Source organism: Bradysia coprophila, unplaced genomic scaffold (genome assembly GCF_014529535.1).
Source record: "Bradysia coprophila strain Holo2 unplaced genomic scaffold, BU_Bcop_v1 contig_94, whole genome shotgun sequence".
Lineage (NCBI taxonomy): Eukaryota > Metazoa > Arthropoda > Insecta > Diptera > Sciaridae > Bradysia > Bradysia coprophila.
Genome location: NW_023504022.1, coordinates 1,297,508 through 1,318,252, shown reverse-complemented (window position 1 = coordinate 1,318,252; position 20,745 = coordinate 1,297,508). Strand labels below are relative to the sequence as shown.

At 36.9% G+C, this 20,745-nt stretch overlaps 2 protein-coding genes across 2 annotated transcripts; one reads left to right on the top strand and one right to left on the bottom strand.

Annotated features, from left to right (window-relative positions):
- Window positions 1–1,368: 1,368 nt before the first annotated feature.
- Window positions 1,369–10,684, top strand: LOC119084806 (lysosomal alpha-mannosidase-like). Its single transcript, XM_037194877.1, has 9 exons — window positions 1,369–1,523; window positions 1,587–1,657; window positions 2,308–2,339; window positions 2,393–2,994; window positions 3,048–3,181; window positions 3,280–3,589; window positions 8,585–9,739; window positions 9,804–10,052; window positions 10,115–10,684. The coding sequence occupies exons 1-9, from the start codon at window positions 1,413–1,415 to the stop codon at window positions 10,646–10,648; spliced, it is 3,198 nt and encodes a 1,065-aa protein (XP_037050772.1). The 5' UTR covers window positions 1,369–1,412; the 3' UTR covers window positions 10,649–10,684.
- Window positions 10,685–12,320: 1,636 nt separating this feature from the next.
- On the bottom strand, window positions 12,321–13,122 carry LOC119084816. The gene is made up of 4 exons (XM_037194900.1): window positions 12,965–13,122; window positions 12,799–12,903; window positions 12,482–12,660; window positions 12,321–12,423 (listed from the first exon to the last, which is right to left on the bottom strand). The coding sequence occupies exons 1-4, from the start codon at window positions 13,035–13,037 to the stop codon at window positions 12,340–12,342; spliced, it is 441 nt and encodes a 146-aa protein (XP_037050795.1). The 5' UTR covers window positions 13,038–13,122; the 3' UTR covers window positions 12,321–12,339.
- Window positions 13,123–20,745: the final 7,623 nt, after the last annotated feature.

Here is a 20,745-nt window from a genome sequence, read left to right as displayed (position 1 = left end):
ATTTTTTCAGCACACGTCCGAATTTTCCTTAGGAAAACTTAGGACTGGTGCTGAAAAAATCGTCATTTCCTGTCTTGGTACGTAAATTACTATTTTGTCCACATTGTTTAGTAGTATTATTATCGGGTCTATTACTTTAATCGATAAATAGTATGTTGTGTTACAAGTATTGTAATGTTGATTTTTGTTGAAATGTTGAAAAAATCTCATTACAATACGTGTAACACATCATACTTTGTGCCAACCGAGAATTGAAATAGACAAATACCCAAAAAATCATAATTTTCATGGTAAACAATCACTCTTCAAATTTGATCGATCACATTGCTTTCCATTTTCTAAAACGAATGTTGTAATAACTCATACAAATTCCATAACAACACTGCTTTGAGTGTTGAAATATCCCATCAAACGGATGCTGAAATAAGTCACTTTACAACACTAAAATGAGTGCTGAAAAGAGTCGTATTTCAATTCTCGGTGGCACAAAGTATTCTAATGCAACGCAGCATCATAAAGTTCAAAGTCTGTGAACTTTAGGTGCCTTTGTTGCATAAAACGTTGTATGCGAAGTACTTTATTAGGCTCACGATGTGTATCATGACTCTAGCACTCGATGTCACAAATAACTATTAATCTGTTGATTTCAAATCTTGTACTTAAATTAACATTCATTTAAGTATATGAAGAACCATATTACCCAGAGTTTGTCATTATTTTTGTCGCCGTGATCGATAACAGATGAATAGCCGTAACCGATTTTGATGATTGTCTTTTCCGTCGAATTAAATTCCCGAGGATCAGTGTAACAATGAAAAATAAAATGCAGTACCTGACCTGACCAAAATGTGGGGACTAGTTATAGCTATCAAATTCGTATAACTCCCTGGACAAAGACTCCCGGCTGTTAGTGACAATAGTTTGAAAACTACTTTTGTTAGCTTCAAATTCTTGTCATAAAATTGCTTAGATATAACAAGAACTTGTATTGCTATAATTGTTCAATTTAATCTTATTTCAATATTTCAATATTTCCAAATAGTTGCCTCACTTGTTTTCACACGGTCCGCCGTGTGCATAAATAATAATATTTTGTCGAAAGTCCGGATATTAACGTCAATCTGATTTGATTGGTTCAATGGAAAGAGCCAATCATGATAATAGCACGTTTGATAAGAATTGCGAGAGAAAAATTACCTCGCTGATTTTTCGTTTGTCTAATCAATTTGAGGATCATAAACGAATAAAAGCGCCATCCATAAGAAGTCGTTTTATTTATTACAATCGATAAACAATTAAATTGAATCGTAATCAATCAATTGTGTGACAAGTAGTACTCCTCGTAGTACTCTGGATTATAAATAACAGGCGTACGCTTGAGTACAACTTAGTAACGAGCTGCTGTCTGCATCATGAAAAGTGAATCTTTTGTTGCGGCACTATTTGCCGCATCGTTTGTTGCATTAATAAATGCCACACCCTTGCTCCAGCCAAGGGCTGGCGAAGCCACTTGCGGATATGAGGTATAATATTGTAACATCTGAGAAGAAATCGAAATATTGAGTTTCCTTTATTTTTTGCATCAGTCCTGTCCTGCAATAAATCCAAATTTACTTAACGTTCACTTCGTGCCTCATACACACGATGATGTTGGATGGTAAGTAAAAAAAAGTTCCACTAAAATATCGCATCGGAAATGGTGTAATTCAAGAAGAATTCTGATAAATCAATTCAAAGCTAATTTTTAAATACAATACTGAAGACTGTTAACTGATTTGGAAGATAACTGATTTGACAGAGCTTTAACTCATTCGTAACATTTTTAACAAGCTTTAGGAATGATTGACGCATAACAACACAGAGAGATATAATTGTAGTTTCAGTGGAATTTTTTGATCGCTTGTTGTGATGGATTTCCGCTTAGCTCCAGGGTAACGATTGGCTAATAGCATCGAAGGATGCGACGCGTAGTGGAAAATAATTGTACCAGTCAAAGTGCCAAGTTTATTATAGAAAGTAACGCGTCTGGATTTTTGAAAATGTTAGACGCGTCTTTTCTATTGTTTTAAGAGAAAACGGAAAGAAAACAGAGTGCTCTTTTCGTAAGTGGAAATGACGGCTTACCTCAACACAAAACGCGAATTTTTATTTTTTTAATGTAAATTAGCCAAGCAATACAACAATTCCAAGAAATTACATTTACTGTTGTAGTCGATTGTTACCCAATACCATTTTCTAAGCTATGTTTTAAATGGATGTAAGTCATCAAACACAGAACAGTTAGAAAATAAAGAATTTTACCAACAGGTTGAAGACCGCCGATCAATATTACTATGGAAGTAAGTGGAGTGTAATGAATAATTATTTGGGTTACTGACAGTCTTTTTCCTAGGCCGCGGGAACATTCAAAAAGCCAGTGTACAATATATCATTGATACTGTCATTGAAGGCCTGCTCCAAGACCCATCCCGAAAATTCGTTTACGTCGAATCTGCTTTCTTTTCGAAATGGTGGGACGAGCAAAACGACGCCAAAAAGGAAGAAGTTAAAATGTTGGTTAATGAAGGCCGATTGGAATTCATCGGCGGGGCATGGTCAATGAACGATGAAGCCGCGTCGCATTATCAAAGTCTTGTTGATCAATTCACGTGGGGTTTGAGTTTTTTGAATGACAATTTCGGCGAATGTGGACGTCCAAGAGTGGGTTGGCAAATCGATCCGTTTGGACATTCGCGTGAACAAGCATCGCTGTTTACTAAAATGGGCTACGACGGAATGTTTTTTTCACGATTGGATTGGCGTGACAAATCGAAACGATCAACTGATAAAACGATGGAAATGATCTGGCAGTCAAGCGAGAACTTGGACGACTCGGACCTACTGACTGGCGTCCTGTTTAATCATTACAGTCCTCCACCAGGATTCTGTTTTGATGTTCTCTGCAATGATGAACCGTTGATTGACGCAGGGGCAGATTACAATATCGAACGAAGGGTCAGTAAAGCAAGCAATTCCCTTGACAACGGCATAAAAGTTCTCTTGTTTAGGTTGAAGAATTTGCCAATTTCACAAAGCGCCAAGCTGCCAGTTATCGCACCAATAATATAATTCTCACCTTTGGCGACGACTTCCATTACATGTCCGCTCAAATGTGGTTCAAAAATTTGGACAAGCTTATCAAGTAATTAAAATTACATTGTGCCATGTTACTAACGCCGATAACGTTGCCGTTGTTGAGTGGATTACCCATAGAACACGTCTAATCATAGTTTATCTTAGATACACCAACGAACGACAAAGTGAATATCAGATTAACGCTTTTTATTCGACGCCATCCTGTTATCTAAAGGCGTTGCACGATGCCAATATTGAGTGGCCCACGAAAACCGACGATTTCTTTCCATTGGGCAATGATCCCCACACATACTGGACTGGCTATTATACATCACGACCGACATCGAAACGTTTCGAGCGGATGGGAAATCACTTTTTGCAGGTTTCCAAGAAACTGTCAGCATCGGCCACTACACCCGAACAACAATATGAGGAGAATTTGGTGCAATTGAAAAGTCAGATGGGAGTAATGCAGGTAAGGCTTATTTTAGTTAAAACATCCAAAATACGAGCTACCCTCGGAGATGTGTTGAGACTGGGAAGTTTGCCTCACACGTCGACTCTTAACGTTATATAAAATTGATTCCAATTAATGACTAACAGAATTGAAGTGTGCTTAATCCGCAGCTTAATCTGTCGCGCACTTTGTTTGTAATCAACGAATAAATAGAAGATAGGAAAATGACTGGCAAGGGCCCTCTCAATAGAACAAACTGACAAATTAAAATGAAAAATCATATGTTTAAATGTGTGTGTGACAGCTTCGTGTACAGACAGTATAGGGACTCTTAATGTCAAAAGTAAGGGACTCATAATGTCAAAAGAATAATGTCAAATTAGGGTCCCAAAAATGTCCGCGAAATTTTGAAATTATTACTTCAAACGAAATGCTAATTTAAAAAAAAATATATTTTTTCGTTATAAGTGTTTGTGAATGAAAATTAGTTGAATTAGTTAATAAAACTGATTTGTCGTAGTCAAGTCATTCCCTAGAGTACCTAGAGACACCGTTTCGTCCAGCTGATCTCAAAACTCACTATTTCACTTCCATAAAATTCCCGTGAATTTTATGTGGAAACAGCACATTGGGGGACTCGTCAGGAAAGACAATGTCGAGAGTTTTGTTATCGTATGCGCTCTACGGAAAGGAGGGAAGCTTTCGTTTAAATCACCCAAAATTCAACGTTAAAGAAAATCAATGAAAAGAAACGGTTTTATTGAAATAAAAAATAAAATTCAAAGCCTGAAACAAAATCCATTCGTCCATCGGCTACTAATGCAACTCGCTCGCTGAACATCACACAACAGACAAGGAAATAAACTTTCACAAAACTTCCATACGACTTTACGCACTTTTTACACAAATCAGTCTTAGAGGATAACAAGAATAATAAGAATGAATATATGTATGAATGGAACAAGACAATTATTGTAATAAAAAAAAAGAAGAAGCAAAGTTGACGTTTTCGGATTTAGTAGTGTGTGTGATATGATTTTTCAATGAATTTCGGGTCATAATTCCTCTAGGTAGTCTACCTCTATGGGTTGCCCACATATTTTGACCTCTACCAAAAACTTACTTTGAGATTTTTGTTAGCTGAACTAGTCTTATTCGACTAATTTTCTAATTTTAACTGATTTTCTCAGTTGAGGCATTGTTCCCCAATTTTAGACCAAACAAACACGACACAAACGATTCTCAGATTATTTCCAAAAACTTTTCTGTTCTGGATAGCCTACAACATTCCCAAGAATTTAAGCCCACTTGAGCAAAAATTGAATCATTAGACCCGTACGAAGTCGGTTTATGCATACGTTTGTAACACGTCGAATTGGACTCCTTGAGTAAGGGGAAACCTATTGTGGTTGTCCAGATCCAGAGATGCCAAATCAGTGGGAAAAAAATGTCCGTCTGTCCGTTCTCTAACTTGAGTAAAACACATCCGATTTCTAAAATTCATTTTTCCCCGTTTGGTATTATCAAAAGACAGGCTAAGTTCGAAGATGGGTGATTTCGGATCGACCTCTCCGGAGCTGGGACCCAATAAGTGCCTAAGTGTTTTTCGACGATATCTCCAGACATTTAAGCACCACACTTGTCAGTGATACGTCAAAAAAAAGGTATTTACAATACCGATCGACAAAAAAAAAGTTTATGGAAATCGGATGACCGACTCGTGAGTTAGAGGCCTTGGTGTGAAACAGGCACAGGGAGGCAAGCAGTTTTTGCTTGTAGGTCGGCCACATTTGAACATATTTATTAGATAGGTATTGACCGTACCAATCAGGGAAAAAAAAGTTTATGAAATTATGTTCTCCTGAGCGTGAGCTAGGTCTCTTGAAGTGAGCTCTTATCTGGCTACTCGGAAGTACAGTGAACGTGGTGTATTTTGAGAATATCTCGAGTAAATTTTGACCGAATTTCATGATTTTTTTTTTGTTTGAAAGGTATTAACGAATGTAAAGCGTCGGTAAAATTTCCGGTCTCCTAACAAAATGGCTGCCGGTGGCCATATTGGATTTTAGTAAAATTGAAATATCTTGGGAAAAATGGTACTTAGAGAGTTTCTGTTAACAGAGAAGTAATTGGTTATGTGTGGGGGGTTTTAGGAATCCCATATGTGGACTTCTATATATATCTATATACAGCTATATTGAGCAATATACAGGCATGTAGAGCTATATAATAGCAAATTCATTTGTGGAATGTTTATTTATAGTGAAATATAGTTAAATATAGCGGTATATAGCTGTTTAAATAGGAATTTATGAAATTTGACTTCGTACGGGGCTGTCTATATTGCCTCCGGCAATTTATTTGTTGATGATAGCAAGGCAAAGAGGGGATAATGCAAGTGATTTTAAAGTGCGAATATCTTTTCAGCAGAGAAGAAAATGAAGTAAGAGAAATGAAGAGTTTCACAATAAAGGCTTTTGATACGAATAGGTGTTTCGTACGGGTCGGCGTTAGCTATGTTTTTCCTAATGAATTTACGAATTTTCAAGTTTAAGATCCACTCAATTTTTATAGTCGGCGAACTTTGACGACTCACGAAACTTACTTTTTCGTCAAACTTCTTTTGGTTTTTATTTTTTCCAGTTAAATCGGACCCCAGTTAGTTGAAAAAGACTAATACAGCTAACAAAAATCTCAAAATAAGTTTTTGGTAGAGGTCAAAATATGTGGGCAACCGAAAACTCGAAAATTTAGCTTCTTTGATTTTACGCAAGTTGTAAATCAATTTAAAACAAATTTTAAAATCGATATTTTACATCTAGGGATGAAAACAATTTTTTGTGGACTCCGCCAGTCTCGATCCCTTACCCATTGCACACCCCTACTGGGTTGTATGCTTGAGTCAACCAGTTTGACTTTAATTTTGTCTTTTTCATTTTTGTTATGGGAACCGAAAGTAAAGGTGCTTTCAGTCTAAAAAAACAATTCATCCGTTTAGAAGAAAAATTCATCCGTTTACAACAAATGTTCATCCGTTTACGTAAACTCCGCCTACATTCTATTGTTTGAACACATCTGTCAAGTACACGGATGAACTAAACGGACGACTCTGAATTGGGCTTAAAAAAATGTCAATTTTCAGGAGTGAAAGTTTACAAAACAAGCATGAAATAGTTATTTACGTATCTGTTGTGAACGGTATATCACTTCGTTCGGGCGACAACTTGCGAAATTGACTAAAATAACAGATCCATAACAGATACTAAAATAACTTTACACTCGCCTCACCATGAAAACACTGAATATCACGCGCCAATCGGAAACCACACTTTTTTAGTTCTCTCTCAGCAGACCTTGTAAACAGGTCTAGGGATGTGAGCAATTTTTTATTTAATAGAGGCATTTCCTGTGGTTATTTACGTTATTCGCCAAAGAGAGAAATTTGATTTTAAATGAAAAGGAAGACGGAGCTTACTCTCCGTATTATAATGAATATCGAACGATCGACTCGTTCGGCTTTGTATCGCGTATTTTCGGTCTCGTTTTTATTCTTATTCTTCTTCTATACATTTAAGTTTAACCTTGAACGATGTGTACACATGCGATAGAAATGCTTTGTATTTGTTTTTGTTGTTTATGTATTTCATGGTGTGGCAAGTGTAAAATTTTGTGCATCACAGGATTGAAACCACGAAATTACAGTATACGGCACACTTAAACTTTAATTTCGTGGTTTCAATCCAAGTGATGCAAATAACTATTTCATGCTGAGGGCCTAATTTACGAGAAAAATTCCGTAATTTATGCCCAAGACATGAAAAACTTTTGATACGTCACGCGAAAGTGAACGGTCCTTGTGACGTAAATAACTATTCTTTTCTTCTTGTTATTTTCGTAGTCGTGTCAGTTAGGAGCTCGTTCAGAAACGAAAATCGGGAAAAAGCGCTACAAAGTTAAATGAACTGAGCAACTCCTGTGAAAGAGTTTTCGCGTCTGAACGAGCTCGAAAATTAGGCCTACACTCGTTCGTGGAATGGTTTTCATATGGGTGTAATAATCAAAGCTCTGAACGAATCGTGAAGTTATAGAGTCTAAACATTATCAATGCACTCGACACCTAAACATCTTGAATGCACTCAAAATTCTAATAAGAAAAGTTCCATCTTACCAACTCTGTAGTATAGAAAAAAATGGTTAAGATCAAGTTTCTGAAAGAACAGGTTAAGACACTTCTGAGTTGATAACGAAGGAAAGTTAAATTTTGTTAAAACTGCCTCTTGAACGCCATTTTATGTAAACAAAGACTGCACTAAATATACAAAATCGTAGTCATGTAAACCTGGCTGATGAAAGCCAAAAACATGTAAACAAATTGTAATTATTTGACATTTCCATGGTGCTTACATCGTTTTGACGGTCAAACTGAAAATTTTTTCGTCTTTATTCGCCATATGCAATGAAAGTACAAAGTAATATAGAAAAAACTCATCTTTCAATGATTTTCATTGAGAGGTGAGTTTGTTTATATGAAATCGCTATTTCCTCCGCTCCATACAAATTTTCACATTAGACTATACCTATAGAATATACTTTCATTGGCCATATGCACGTACAAGTCTAGCTAAACAGAAAAAATTAGTACGCTCTAGAAAAACTCATGACTATCAAGGCTGTAAACTTTGGGGAACTCACGCCGATCGTCACTTTATTATATACGCGGTGTGTCCGGTGTGTTGACACCACGTCTGGTGATTTTACATATAAAAATTCACCACATCATCACGGCAACGCATCACACGAGGTGGATTTTTTGGTGTATGAAGTCCGCCTTTTATCATCAAGTATCACCCGCGTATCTGGATCTGCGCGACCTTCCCAAAGGTTACAGCCTTGATGACTAAAAGCAAAGGCTCTTTGCTAAAAGCTATTTCTCGAGGAAGTGAACTTCAAATTACTTGTTTTTTTTTTCAATCAATATTATTGACTCAATAATCTATATTTTTATTCGTCTAGCACCACGATGCCATAACAGGGACCGAGAAGCAGCATGTTGCCGACGATTATCACAGAGAACTCTATTCGTCGATTATTGCTTGCCAAGAAAACACTAAATCTGCTCTGAATCAATTACTCACCGGAATGAAACCATCTGAGACATCAGTCCCTACAAATTGGGAGTTTAGCTTTAATTCTTGTTTGAATTTGAACATAAGCCAATGTGCTGTGTCAGAGGATTCGGAGAAATTCATGGTGACTGCATACAATCCATTAGGCCATTCAACCGATCAGTTTGTACGGTTTCCTGTTAGCGGCCAACGCTACGAAGTTCGAGACGCAAGTAACAACGTGATTCCCTCACAATTGGTACCAATACCACAGTCAATCATAGACTTGCCACACAGAGAAGGCACCAGCAGAAATGAACTAGTTTTTTACGCCAAAGACGTTCCAGCAGTTGGTTACCGGTCTTATTTTGTCTCCCGTCTTGCTGCAACTCAATCAGCCAGTAGAAATAAGCGATTAGCCGAACCAGTGACCATCGGTTCAGACCAATTGTCGGTAACATTTAACATAGATGGACTAATGTCGTCGATAACAGTCGATGGAGAGACGCATAATTTAACTCAAAATTTCATATTCTATCGTGGAAACGTTGGAAATAATCAAATTTTTGCTAACCGATCATCGGGAGCATATATATTCCGACCTGATCCAGAAACCAGCGAAGAAATTGTCGGAACTGATGTATCGGTCGAAGTAGTTAGAGGCGATTTGTTTGATGAAGCTCATCAAGTGTTTAACGAATACATTAGCCAAGTGGTGAGAGTGTACAAAACGGGAACTTTTAGTCAACAAGTCGTAGAATTCGAATGGCTTGTTGGTCCAATTTCGATTGAAGATGGATATGGAAAGGAAATCGTTTCGAGATTTTATTCGGATATTAAGAGTGGACAAAGCTTTTACACGGACGCAAATGGACGTGAAATCCTAAGACGAACCATCGACTTCCGAGAGACTTTTGACTTTGACAACGAGGAAAAGATATCTGGAAATTACTATCCGATCAATTCAAACATTGCCGTAGAGGACGATGATTTAAGAATGGCCGTCCTTCCAGATCGAGCTCAAGGTGGATCAAGTTTGAGTGAAGGCGCTTTGGAGCTAATGGTAAATGATTGAAGCAAAACCACAGAGTAGCCACTTTTAATTTCTAATATCGTGAATCTGATAGGTACACCGTAGATTGCTAAACGATGACGCTTTCGGGGTAGGTGAAGCCTTAAATGAACAAGAATATGGCCGAGGTCTAGTGGCTCGCGGTAAACATTGGTTAGTGTTTGGCAAGAAAAGCGGTTCGCAGCCAACTCGAAAAGCTTTGGAAAGGTTACAGCAAAATGAAGCGTTGATGACAAATTGGCTGTTCTTTGATGATGTTTCTAGTATGAGCTTCAGTGATTGGTCAGAAAAGTACACGCACAGTGTAAGTAAAGCATAGTTTACCGATTAACTGAGGTTCCTTCAAACCCTTGTAATTACACACAGTACTCGGCTGTCGGCAAGGAGCTTCCTTCCCATATTTACCTGATGACATACGAACCGTGGAAGAAAGATGAATATTTAATCCGATTTGAACACATCATGGACAAAGCCGACGATCCAGAGCTCTCACTTCCGTACAGTTTCGATATTTCCGAAATCTTCCCTGGCAATTTCCAATTCACTGAAATGAACCTGGCCGCCAACCAACGAATTGAAGAAGTGAATCGGCTCCACTTCCGACCAGAGGGCAGTCAAGCAACAAATGAACATTTTACTCCATCGAAATCTGTGAAGGCATTGTCGGATCTGACGATAACTTTGAACCCGATGCAAATTAAAACTTTCATAATGTCACCATCAGTGACAACGACGCCTGCACAAACACTTCAGCCCACTACTGCGCCTACTGCCGCTTCAACTACTGCCCCTACTGATGCGCCCACCTCTGCACCTTCCGGTGCTGGAGTCATTTCACAGAATCTTTTTAAGTTTATTCTACTTATAGTTTTGGCAGTGAATGCGAAAATTATTTTCTAAATTTTCTGTGCAATAAATTCGAAGTCTTGTTGAAGGTCGACCGTTCAGTTAACTCAAAGTGAAATACTTTACAATTTTCAAACAAATTTGAAATCTTTAATACTAAATCGCCTAAAAACATCTTTCAGTGGAAGTGTGACGCAAGTCCACTTACAAAAGAACTGAAAAATAAAATAAAAATATCGGTGGTGACAATACCTTCTCTAGAAACCAAACTACTTTTATTAAGGTGGTGAAAGAATCAAGTAGACTTTGGAATTTACATGTACATTACAGCGTAGTCAGTCAAAATGAAGAATAGTGTTTGTGGAATACAAAGAAAAAAGGTGTGAATTTCACACAGACAGCTGAGAGTTTGTTCGCTAGAGAGAGTATTGGTGGTGGTGATGCTTACAGCTTCGACATTCGACACGCAAAATAAATGCACTACAAAAGTCAGATGATAATGTTAACAACTGATTCAAAAAATTAGTCACATAGCTCAATAGCTTAAAACGCAAAGATAGCTCCGAAATTATTGACTTTTATGAAATTCTTTCAAATTAGTTTCTTAGAATTACTTACGTCTTTGATATACACTGAAAATTTCAGCTATATCCGCCGAGTAGCTCAAAAGTTTCACCGTAACAAACTCACAAAGGTTGGTAAAATTCATCAATTTCAAAACGCATGAAAATGCCGGAAAAGAATTTTTACACGCACCCCTCCATGAAAACAGAGAATATTAAGCGTCAAAAGTTATTGGAAACCAAACGTTTTTAGCTCTCTCTCTCAGCAGACCCTACAAACAGGTCTAGGGATTCAGACGATATTTTGCTTATTGGTGGAGTTTGTTTATGTTATTCTTCAACGAGAGAAATTTGATACGAAGGCGGAGCTTAATCTCCGTATCAACGAGTAGTGTGATGCACACCGAATGATCAACTCGTTCGGCTTTATATCGCGTATATTCGGTTTCGTTTTTATTCTCATTCTTCTTCTATACATTCAAGTTCAACCTTGAACGATGTGTACAAATTCATTGTATGCTGCATTTGTTTTGGTTGTTTCTGTATTTCATGGAGGGGCGCGTTTAAAATTGTGTACATCATTTGGCTTGAACAACTCAATGGCAGTATATGTGTGAATTCGTATAACATCGAGAGCTATTGTTACGTTCGTAAGTATACATACTCATGTAACAATAATTCTCTCGGTGAGCGAATTCACACTTATACCGCAATTTCGTTGTTTCGAGCCTAATGATGTAAATAACTATTTAGTGTATTAGGATTTGAGTCATAACGCCTTACGTGGCCCTTTGATTTCTCAACCGCTTTTGACGTGTGATAGCTCGTTGAATTCGTGCGGATATTCATATTACAAAAGAAGACCAATGAAGGAAAGTAACATTAGTCCAGAGGTATTGCATCTTCCGAGCAAAGCTTAATTTTCATACATTTTTTGCTCATCTAGTACGTTAAAGCGAAAAGTTGACAGAAGGCTTTTTGCATATTTTCACTTAACTTCACTTGCTACCATATATGAAGGAGAAATCACTCCTTCATAAATGATGTAACTTTCAACTACGGTAATTATAATTTCATATTGATCGAAGCGATTTTCGACTTCGGTGGACTCAGCTTTAGGTTTTTTTTTAAATCAAACCAGTTGTTTTGTGTGTAATTTTTGGTTTTAATATTTTAGCGTTTTTATACAAGAGTTACTGGAATTTGTACACACACTTGGATTTGGTTCAAAGCGTCTCTAACTGTAGCTCTGACGTTGGTACTAATCTGTAAGAATTAAAAAAATGTAAAGGGCCAATTTCTAAAAGGTTAACAGTGGAATTACCGCTGGCAAAGTAGTTGGAATATCCATGTACAAACGTGCTGTAATGTCTTCACCGACTACTGTAGGACAATATCCGCGAGTGAGGTCCTCACATGCATCCCCTGAGAAAATTGTAACGGGTGGAAGAGGGAATCCCAGAATTGCTTGAATCACGAACGGTAAGGAAGGAGTTGGAGCAGCTAAAGTTTGTTTGATTGGAGAAAATAAAATTATAATAATAAACATTAAGATGGAAGATGATGATGAAGGCTGATACTTCAGTTGTACCGAGCTCAGCTACTTCACTTTCAAATATCAAAATGAAAAAAGAGTAATACCTGCAATTACATCCATTTCACCGTAATATTCCTGTCCTCTTACAAATCGACAAGGAAGCACATCACATCCACGAAGTCTGAATGCAACAACTTCAGATTGACCACCTTGGAACAACGAACTCGTATGTAGATTTTCTTACTTTATGGAAATTAGCCCTTCACTTACCACAACTAGTGAAGTCAAGATTAGCAGAAACGCTAGCAACTGCTAGCGCTACAAGCAAAACTTGTTTGAACATTTTGTTTTCAAATTTACTTCAAGTGTATCTCGACACAGTAAGACCGTAACAATTTAAAATGTTACTGAAACGGACCTATAAATACCTGTACCCAGCGAGAATTTTCGAGTGGCCAAAAAAAAAAGATAAGCAAATTGAAGCGGCGAGATTAAATATTTAAATTTAGAAAAATATTTCGATTTTAGTACACCGATTACAACGTTTATTACGACTTGCTTCGAACGTTGACAGATATTATCTGATTGAAATTGATCAAATACAACTGGCTGTTCCAGTAGCTCCTCTTGAATTTGTAAGTACTTTATAATGTACGTAGTGTAGACCGTCTTGCTAGTACAACGTATGGAATTGTTATCGACATGTACTGCACATACATTTCACACGTTTACATCAATGTGGAGCCGATGGGATTAGACTGCTGCCCACGGTGCGCCTTCACCACGTCTAAATGGAAGTGTCGGACCACATATTTTGTTAAAGAACTGGTTAAGGGAATGGTATTATTAAGAAAACTGGTTGGGGATTTTTTTTTTAGGTAAGTCACATTTTCGAGATTGCGTAGAGAAAGCGAAAGCTGAACGTTTTTTGAACTGACAGAAGTAATCTTTTTACTGCTGTCACGCTCCTCGGACGTCTAGCGAAGTTCATTTTTTTGGGCTCTTCTAACAAGAATTTCAATTAAAAAACGATGCTATTTGTGCTCCTGTATGTGCATGGCAGGCCTATTTGTCTAGCGGCTCACACATTTAAGGGAATTTTATCTGGCAGAAGTGTAAATCGTCATTGACAGGGGTTGAAAGTCCGTGGGCGTCGAATAGTGCCTGAAAAAGTCGTACTGTATAAAGCACGTAAGGGTCCTATAACATCAGTCCAATACAATTGTTATGTAAGATTCTTTTGAAAAATTCTTCGAAGCTCGTGTGGCTAGTGTTAGGTGATCAAAGACTGAAAACCTACTTTTCTTACAGAAATTTCTAGAGGTACACAAAACGTACATGGTCGTGTGGGGTGTCAATAGAAAGACAATTTTATGTCGTTTCAGGGCAAATAGAGTCTTACGGCAGTTTGGTAGCATCTACGATTAAATATGAGCGCTTAAACATTTAAACTTTTCATTTTTCATCGTAGATGCTTCCAAACCCCCATAAGGCCCTAATTGCCTCGAAAGTACATGTATATTGTATAGTGGGGACACTATAATCTAACTTGTGAACGAATTTTCATTAAGTAGATGAACTAAATTGTACTTTTTATGCTTCGGTGACGAGAATGGGGTCAGTACAATCAGTTTGAGTTGAAAAACATTCAGTCAGTTAAAAAATTTAAACAATAGTGCTTTGGGTGTTAGATTGTTCCAGTTGCACGTCAATGAATGACCCTTATCTATCCGTGGGTGTTAAAACCATATCTTAAAATGAGTGGCATTTCAATAATCGTATTCGTAGCGATATTATTTACCGATAAGTATAAATCAAATTAAAATGAAATTTTCGATTATAAAATGAAAGGCAAAAATGTTTATTTATTGTCCATTTAATACAAAATTGCGCAGAATCGCAAATCAAAAAATGGTAGTTGTTCATCACTATGTGTGATAACAAATTACAAAACAATTAATCTTATCAAATTTTCAAAGATTAACGAAATTAGTATCAGCATTTAAAGACATTGGAAATCCGCAAAAACAATCGATACCATTACTTTCTGCTGAATTCGAACGTCGAACTAAAGAATTTTGAAGCTGTTAAACTTTCACAGAAAATCTCGTTAAATCGAAAAATTTGGGACCTTTTTATTGATTTTTTTTTGTCATTTAAGCGGTTATGGTTTCTTGACGTTGACCGGTTGACCAATTCCATGTCTTCTAAAAACTACATTGTCATTAATGAAGCTTAAACAAAAACTACATTATGTTAGTTGCTGCTGTTTTCAATACGTTGGGCCTTCTTGGGGAGAAGAAGTATTTCTTAATAGGTTGTTCCAAGGTTTTTTCGAAATGTCAAAGTTCATTCACTCAATGTCAAAGTTCATCCATTCAGGTTGACGAAAATTTTAACGAAAAATTTATAAGGAAATTTGTTTGGGTTTAATTAATGATTTGGAAGAAACCTATAAACTAAACTCATCATAAGGTTTTACTTTTCGTGGGTTTTGTTTGTTACTTTCGTTATATTCGTTCCACTTACATTCCATCACATTGGAGTAGCAATTAAAGACAAACCAGGACAGAATCCCTGCTTTGTAATGTTAATCTTTCAATACGTTTAAGTCGATGGCGGATTCGATGGAATATCTTATTCTAGGAAACATTTAACATTTACGAAATTTACCATTGAATTGGATGTGTTGAATTCGTCTATTGCAAACTGCGACTACCCTGCCATATCGATAAAAAAAAACTCCCTCTCCAAGCTGATGCATAATGTAAGTCTTATTACGCAGAGGCATATAATAATTATTATGTGGTAGAAGGGCTACACTCGATCGTTACACTTCTTTTACGGTACATGTTGATCAGATCGAGTTTTCAAAGGTTTGTATCTCGGCAGATATTAATCCGATTGAAAAACTAATTACGTTACAGAAGTCTTGAGATCACGCACTGCACACTGGCATTATCCGTTTAGTCGAAATTTAATTATTTTCATCGTAAACAAAATACAAGAGAAAGGGTTCACATAACAACTACACACACACACACACACTACGTCGTCATGAGTCGTACACGTTATGTACTTTTCGAATTGAATCACATTAGCCGCGAGAATCCAACTAGCAATTTAGCAATTCGTACATATTCGAAGACTCAGTGGTGGAATGGTTAGTACTGCTTGCCGAGTTTCCGAGTTCGGTTCTCGTTGGGGTCAGGATTTTTTTCCGAGTTTCTTTCATATATGCGAATGCAACACAACAATTGAACAGTTTAGTTTCTTTCATTTATCACATACGCGCGATGTTCGGATGTCAAAATTACTTAACTAGAAGAATAATTCAAAAATTACACTTCAGTTCTATGTTGTTGTCTCGTTTTCGCTTATGTGATAAAATAGAGTACACACTTGTCACTATCAGTCTCGGCAAGCGTCGACTTCTTCGCGCGTATGTGATAAAAGTATTTTTCGTCACAAGTGAGGAACTTTTCCTCACGAGTCACGAACTACGTTTTCTGTGCCGTAAGGATCATAATGAGACGAAAAACAAAACAAAAACGTTACAACAATTTCAGCTTTTCATAGCAATCACTTTTCGATCGTAGGTACAGTGAAGAAATACGTCGAATTATGATTCTAAGGCACAGAAAAACATTTCTCAATTACTAAAACTGTTTGATTCAAGTTTCCATTAAAATTTTCTATGTAACTGTTTTCTTAAAATATTTCACAAACTTTGCGAAGTTGGCTGTGATTAGTTTGCACCATCGATATAATTATAGTGTAGATAAGTAATGTCAAAGCAACTTTATGCGGAGAGATCACATGGATGTATGTGTAACGTAACTTACGTTTTGAGAAAGCGTGCGAAATAATGTCATACAAATATTTGAAAATAATTGAAACTCTGCATTTCTCAATTTCCTTTTTCTCTTCGTTTTGTGTTGTGATTCGTATTTTTTGCACTTGTATGTGTGCTATGTTTCCGAAATTTCGTTCTTCGTGTCTCATTATCTACAGTTCATTATATCGATGGTTTGCACACAAATTGTGCAATTGTGTAAATCGCCTCCGGCTCGTGGTGGAAACCTCTCGTTCGGTAAAGAAGCCTCTTAGCAAGCGTTAGGAAAAATACTATTGTGCATTTGTCTATTTCAATTCTCGATTGGCACAAATCATGATGTGTTACACGTGTTGCAAAGAGATTTTTTCAGCAGACGACCCAATTTTCTGAAAAAATCAACATCAACAATTTAAGGAGTAGGTATCAATTTCATACTTTAATGATCAGTGCCACTGTGTGACTTACTCATGTAATTATTTATAATCAAAGACACACATTTGAGTACACCACATTTTTTGTTAGTTCTCGTATTTACATAAGAATGAATGCAGCGGCACAAACAACACCTGAGAATTGCAGTTATCAAGATTTATACACAATAAATAAATTATGGCTACGAAACGTAATTAATTTCCTTGTTTCAATTGCTTGACAGAGATTATGTATTTGCACGTCTGTTAGGGGTAAGCCTGAGTTCAATTACATAGATCACTTATTTCGTTAAATGTTTCATTCATTCATTTGTATGTACGAAGATGATCTATTGTATTGATTTGAAAAGTGAAGCATTGTTTTAAAGTATACTTTATGCACTGTAGTGCGCAAATATTCATTTTGCGTGCGTAAATATGCATTCGATGAAATGTAAAATTGCTACAGTACATAAAATCTTGTTGCTAACTTGTGCCTAAACTGGAATTTTGCGTTATACGATGTGTTGTCAACCTCGGCTTCGCCTCGGGTTGACAATTGTCACATCTGTTGCGCAAAATTTCCATTTAGGCACATGTTAGCAAAATAGCTATTATCCGAGGGGTAACCGACTCGGGTAATTGACTACACACCCTCAAAGGAATTGCCGGAGTATCCGGTAAATAATTGGAATTGATGGAATTGACCGGAATTGATCGGAATTGGCAGGAATTGATCGGAATTGATAGGAATTGACTGGAAATATGTGGAATTGTAAGGAATTGAAAGTAAATGAGAGTAAATGCTGATAAGTGTGATTATCGGAAAGAAGGACCAGCGAATGCAAAACCACATTATTTCCTTTTTGTTTTAATTTTAAAAGGTCCCGCGCAATAAATAACAGTGCACAGTGTTGATCAGTTCCATTTTAGAACAGGTCCAACGTCCCTTTATGTTCAAAATATGCACACTGAAGGATTCTTCTTCAGAGGATTCCTGTGAGTCAGATACGGAAGAATTTGATCCGCAACAAACAAGTGAATATTCGTCGGGGGAATGTTAGGCTGGGGCATTGCCGATTAGAAATGCTCCAGTTTCAAACCAAATTTACAAAAAAATGCATCACCGACAATATCATCTATTCCATCAACTTTTCAAAAGCCTAACATCTTACGATGTCGATCACTTGAACGAAACAAAAAATTGAGTGCTTTAGCTTTTGCTGACGTGTGCTGAACAAATCCATTTCCTGTCGAGGTACGAACAACGTTTTGTGCATCGGACAACTGAAATAGACAAAACACAGCAATTTACTTAAAAACATACACACTTCACATTCACCATATTAATCAATCATATAGTCATGGAAAAATTCATGTAATTTCTTTCCCGCACTATAAATCGTAAAGAAATGAAGTTTTTTTCATGCCTTGGGCATAAATTACGGAATTTTTTTCGTAACTTAGGCCCTCAGCATGAAAAGTTGTATACGCATCTGTTGTGGACGGTTTATTTTAGGCACTTTCGCGTGTCGCCCTCACTTCGTTCGCGCTACAATCCGCGAAATTGCCTAAAATATACCGTCCACAACATATACGTAAATAACTATTCCTGCATGAGAGAAACTGACATTTCTTAATGAAAAATCATGGCAAAATATGTCGTATTTCAGTTGTCGGATGCACAAAAGTTTTTCGTCATTTCCTTGCTTGGTACGAAAAATACTATTTATCTAAAATAAACAATGATGTGCGATGTGAAATAATTTTAAACAAAACTGCAGTCAATTGGACGGTTTAATCTAAATTGAAATTGAAAAATCTCTTCTAAAATTACGAGTAAAAGTTAAAGATTCTAACAAAATGAGTCACAAATTTAGGACAACATAGTTGTTCCAAATTTTATCTTGATATACCCAATTAACCAAATTCTTCCTTTCCGAAAATTCGGAGTTCCTTCGGAAACGAACAATAGCGACATCTATTGTTCGTTTTCCGAATGAATTCCGAATTTTCGGAGAGGAAGAATTTGGTTAATTGGTAATCTGACGATTCTTTTTCCAAAATGCTTAAGGGTTTAACTTTGACTTTAAATTTATATCTATTTGAAAATATCGAGCAATTATTTCGAAAATTCGTGGAATTGAAGGAATTGATTGGAATTATAGGAATTGAAGGGCGAATCCGGCAAGTAGTGGTGTTAATCCGGTAATTAAAGAAATAAAAGGAATTGAGAGCAATTTAAAGGAATTGACAGGAAGTACTTTTAGAAATACCAAACTGCAGAAATAAGACGTAGGATTGGTCTTGCATGGGCAGCGTTCGGAAAACTCAGACTAATTTTCAAAAGCAAAATGAATAATAGTCTGAAACGCAAAGTTTTCGACACTTGTGTTCTTCCAGTGCTCACTTATGGAGCGGAAACGTTAACTTTAACGAAAGCATCCGAAGATAAATTGAGAGTGACACAAAGAGCCACGGAACGGAGTATGCTTGGAATCACACTCAGAGACAGAATAACGAATCAATGGATTCGACAACAAACCAGGGTCGTTGATGTCATGGAAAGAATAGCATCTCTGAAATGGAGCTGGCGACACATATTGCAAGAAGGACAGACGAACGTTGGACCAAAAAGATCATGAACTGGCGACCATATAAAAGACGAGCTATAGGTAGACCACCAGAGAGATGGACAAATGGAATTAAGAATATTGCAGGTACAAACTGGCAGCAAATGGCAATGGATCGTACGAAATGGAAAGAAGTTGGAGAGGCCTACATCCAGCAGTGGATAGAAACAGGCTGAAAAAGAAGAAGAAGGCCTTTAGACATTGAAAGGGTATTGAAAGGAAATTGAAAGGAATTGAAAGGAATTGAAAGGAATTGAACGGAATTGAAAGGAATTGAAAGGAAATAGAGCGAATCCGGCAATTAGACGAGTTGGTCCGGTAATTGAGGTAATTAAACGGAATAGAAAGGAATTATAAATTGATTTGCCACCATTTTGGCCAGTCGGTTACCCCTCGCTATTATCGCTGATGTCTGAGATGTATTATCTCCTATTAAGTTGTGTTTGCTGTGTAAAACATTACCTCCGGCAGTAGTCTCTTAAGGCGGATACACATTAGACCATCGGCCGTTTTTGAGAACTGGGAATATCGTCGCTTAGCCCGGCGGGAATTGCTAGGCTAGTGTGTGAACATTGAATCGATAGAGGGGCAAATTACAGTGTTTAAATTATTCCTCTCGGTCACTTAGTAACAGCCAAAAAGAAAATTTCACCTTTTTCAAGGGATGATATTTCCACCATAAAGCGACCGACCCAGCTCTGTTATAGCGATTCTAGACAAGTATTATAAGCCCTTTCAAATGGTTATAACCACAAGGTACATTTTTAGAAAACTCACTTTTTTGCTACTCTCGGCGAACTTTGGCTGCTTACATACCTTGCCGGTATACTTATTTCAACACAACATAATATTCCATAGTTTAACCTGAGCTTTCCAACGATACCAAATATGCCCTGTAATTGTGGAAATTGTGAAAAACAAAAACGAAAATGGAAGTGGACGTGTTTATTTAATGTTCGTTCAGCCCCCCCCGCGAGCAGTGCTGTGATGAAACGAAACATCCTAACTCTTTATGGAACGAATTTAGCAGTCGAACAAACAAAAAGATACGAACAACTTTTACAAACTTATATCGTAAAGGTTTACCCCTGCTACTTACTATTTGCTTTAATGACAAACATTTAGTCATACTATCTTCTTATTCTGCTTCTTTAGAAATTCATTTAGCCC